This window comes from Galeopterus variegatus, unplaced genomic scaffold, assembly GCF_000696425.1.
Source record: "Galeopterus variegatus unplaced genomic scaffold, G_variegatus-3.0.2 Scaffold11025, whole genome shotgun sequence".
Lineage (NCBI taxonomy): Eukaryota > Metazoa > Chordata > Mammalia > Dermoptera > Cynocephalidae > Galeopterus > Galeopterus variegatus.
The window spans coordinates 78,852-82,592 of NW_007737136.1; the positions used below are offsets into that span (position 1 = coordinate 78,852).

Sequence of the window (3,741 nt, forward strand, 5' to 3'; positions counted from 1 at the left end):
GCTCATAGGAGACTGGCTACAGTTTGATCAGGAAGAGAATCTTTCCTAAGGAAAAGCTAGTTGTTAAACATTTACCCCCACACAAGTAGAGATAGGATATCAGTTGGAGGGGAGATAGCAGAAATGGTGATCTTTTACGTACAGAGAATGTTCTAGTTCACAGAAAAGAAGTGATTGAAAATGAAAGAGAGGAGAAAAATATTTAATTTTAAAAGTGTTGGTCATTTAGCTCATAATTGGCTTATAAAGATTTAGTAAAACCTTAATAAACCTATAGTCATTAAGTAAATTAAATTGTTAAAATACATAAAATATATCTATAACAAAGAATAAAATAATACTTTGACTCAAAAATTAAATTACCAGGTAAAAATCTATCTACCACAAACAAAAATTAGATAACTCTTGCAACTCAGTTTGAAAAAAAAACCTCTTCAATGAAGAAATAAGGAGGTAGAGAAGCAAAAACCTGGATGAAAAACATTGAATGTGTGGGTGACACTGGAAAAGTGAAAAAATTATTTGTCTTCTCACAAAATATATTATCATTTGTAAGTACATTTTTTCACATTCATTATCACATTTGATTGTTACTTTCATATGAAAAGGTGGTATTCTCTTGATTTTTTAATTATTTTTATTTGTAACTGGCAAATAATTGTATATATTTGAGATACAATGTGATTGTTTTGATAAGTATGTACATAGGGGAATGATCAAATCAAGCTAATTAACATATTCATCATCAGCTTCCATACTGATCACTTCTTTGTGGTGAGAACATTAAAAATCTACTAGTTGGCAAGTCTGAAATAAAACGCTCAGTGAGGTGGCTAACGTCACATATAAAACTGCTGTGGATGTGAATGGGAGTTTGCCTTGAAGTGTTTATGTCCTAAGCCTGTCCCTATCCTCCTGCTCTCAGGGTCCAAAGAGGCCCATCACGTTTTGGAAATGTTCTATCATAATTGGAAGGTACATGTGTTCTCCCAAGTCACATAATAGAGAGATCCTTTTGAACCGAGAGTTCCCACAACAGTTATTGTTTTTCACTGAGGGAAATTGTTGCCTTGAGAGATTTTCTGTCACAACTTGCACTGGTAGTTACAGTTGTAGTGAACTGATTGATGATGAAGAACACTGGCGAATGAGCTCCCCTCCTGAGAAAGCACTGGAGCAACCCCAGGAGGCCTGCTCAGGAGGCCCAGGGGCTTCTTCCTCTGTAAGAACCCCATCAAGGATTCTGGCCATGGGAGAAGAATGTTTTGTGGTTGTACTTGCTTTCACAGGTTCCATCAAAGTGCTAAACTTTAACTGTTCCAGACCCCAGGCGTGCCTAGACATAATATGACAAATGAGAAGTAGAAAGTGAGCAGGCAGGTCTCTTGCAATTCTGGACTCTGAGCAGTGGCCAGGCTCCCGGAGTCAAGTCCTAGCAGAGCTCTCCCCGCCATCAAGCTGTGGGTAAGGAAGGTCTTTGTAGGCATTTTTATCCTCATGTTGCTTCCTAGTCGGAGCACTGGGGAGAGACCTAGAGCATCAAGAAATAGAAAGAGGTATTGAATAGTGACACAGGGCACATCATTTACAGCAAAAAAACCTATTTTTAATAAAGTAAAAACCCCTATATACTGCTTTTCAAATGCTATAGTGAAGAGTCTGGGCTCAGGATAAGCGATGTTAAGACATTTAAGTCTAATCATAAAGGTGGACTTTTTTTTTTAATATAAGTGTGGATACTCTGAAGGAGGCTGTTGACAGGAGGGTAAGGAGGGTTGGAAGTAAAAGGCAGACTTCTCAAAGAATTTACTGGGAGGACTTTACACTGGATGTGGGCTGGGGAGGGAAAAAGTGCTTTCAGGGTTGCCTTCTTGTAAGGACTTTTATGTCTCAACTTTCTTCCTTATCCTTCCATACTTCACATTCTAGGGACTTGAATGCTGAGCAATGGTCACTGGGAACTGGAGCCAGGTAACAGAATTCATCATCTTGGGCTTCCCCCATGTCCAGGGTGTTGAGACGTATCTCTTCCTCTTGTTACTACTCACTTACCTCACTACTATACTGGGAAACCTGCTGATATTCCTGGTGGTCCTTGGGCTTCCCCCATGTCCAGGGTGTTGAGACGTATCTCTTCCTCTTGTTACTACTCACTTATCTCACTACTATACTGGGAAACCTGCTGATATTCCTGGTGGTCCGCCTGGACCCCAGGCTCCACACACCCATGTACCACTTTGTCAGCATTCTCTCCTTCTTGGAGCTTGGCTACACAGCTGCCACCATCCCCAAGATGCTGGTGAACTTGCTGAGTGAGAAGAAGACCATTTCATTCTCTGGATGCCTCCTGCAGATCTACTTTTTTCATTCCCTTGGAGCTACTGAGTGCTACCTCCTGACAGCTATGGCTTATGACAGGTACTTAGCCATCTGCCGGCCCCTCCACTACCCCATGCTCATGACCCCAATACTCTGTGCCAAGATTGCTGTTGGCTGTTGGCTGGCAGGCTTGGCTGGGCCAGTGGCTGAAATTTCCTTGGTCTCCTTCCTTCCTTTCTGTGGCCCCAATCGTATCCAGCACATCTTTTGTGATTTCCCTCCTGTGCTGAGCTTGGCTTGTACAGACACATCTGTCAATGTCCTGGTGGACTTTGTTATAAACTCCTGCAAGATCCTGGCCACTTTCCTGCTGATCCTCAGCTCTTATGTGCAGATTGTCCGCACTGTGCTCAGGATTCCCTCAGCTGAGGGCAAGAGGAAGGCCTTCTCCACGTGTGCCTCTCACCTCACCGTGGTTCTTATTTTCTATGGGAGCATCCTGTTCATGTATGTGCGGCTGAAGAAGAGCTACTCGCTGGACTACGACCGGGCCCTGGCAGTGGTCTACTCAGTGCTTACACCCTTCCTCAACCCCTTCATCTACAGCTTGCGCAACAAGGAGATCAAGCAGGCTATGAGAAGGCAGCTAAAGAGAACAGGGATATTGGGGTGAGTGGTAGTGGAGGCAGGTCAAGGTTGAGGCTAAGGATATGGTGACCCTAGGGATTATTAGGGGCCAGAGATGATGAGAAATCAGGCATTCAAGGCTTTTCTACATGAGACTGTGGAGCTGGGGCAAGTGCTGACTAGCTTTCAGTGTTACAGGGACTGTTACTTGATTTAATATAAATATATTTAGTCATGTCCTAAACAATAATATGTGTTAAATAAAATTTAGAGCAAAATGATAATTTTTTATGTACCACTTACAATCATTTCATGCAGAAGACACTGGTGTTGATCCAGGATGTGCTCAGTTTTCCTAGGCTCAGGTTTCAGGACATGCCTCTGTGTTTCCAGCCACTCCCTGAGGTCTCAGGCCCTCTCCTCTGAGCTCTCCCCTGGAGGAAAGGAACTGCTGCCAGTTAAATCTATTCTTAGCACCAACAAGGGGAAAATGAGACAAGGGGCTGGCTTATGCAATCTAGTGGCTGGGCATGCTCAATAGAGAGCACAGAACATTCTGGTGCATACAACAGGGAACCACCTCCTTAATTGAATATTCACTACATAGAAATTCTATAAAAGCTGATTCCCAGCCAAAGGCACGCTCTTTCGTAGTGGCAATTGCACTTAGCTGGCTGAGGTGTGTATAATTTAATTTGTATCTACCTTACTTTCAGTAAGTAGCTGCACATTCTCTTGAGCCATTCTGCACTCTGTACTGAACTTTAAGTATGTTTTCCTGGCTTTTGTGTTAGA

At 42.7% G+C, this 3,741-nt stretch overlaps 1 protein-coding gene across 1 annotated transcript; it reads left to right on the forward strand.

The window, feature by feature from the left end:
- The first annotated feature begins 1,947 nt into the window (after positions 1 to 1,947).
- On the forward strand, positions 1,948 to 2,992 carry LOC103610368 (olfactory receptor 6N1). The gene is made up of 2 exons (XM_008594551.1): positions 1,948 to 2,013; positions 2,117 to 2,992. Exons 1-2 carry the CDS (start codon positions 1,948 to 1,950, stop codon positions 2,990 to 2,992), a joined length of 942 nt encoding a protein of 313 aa, XP_008592773.1.
- Positions 2,993 to 3,741: the final 749 nt, after the last annotated feature.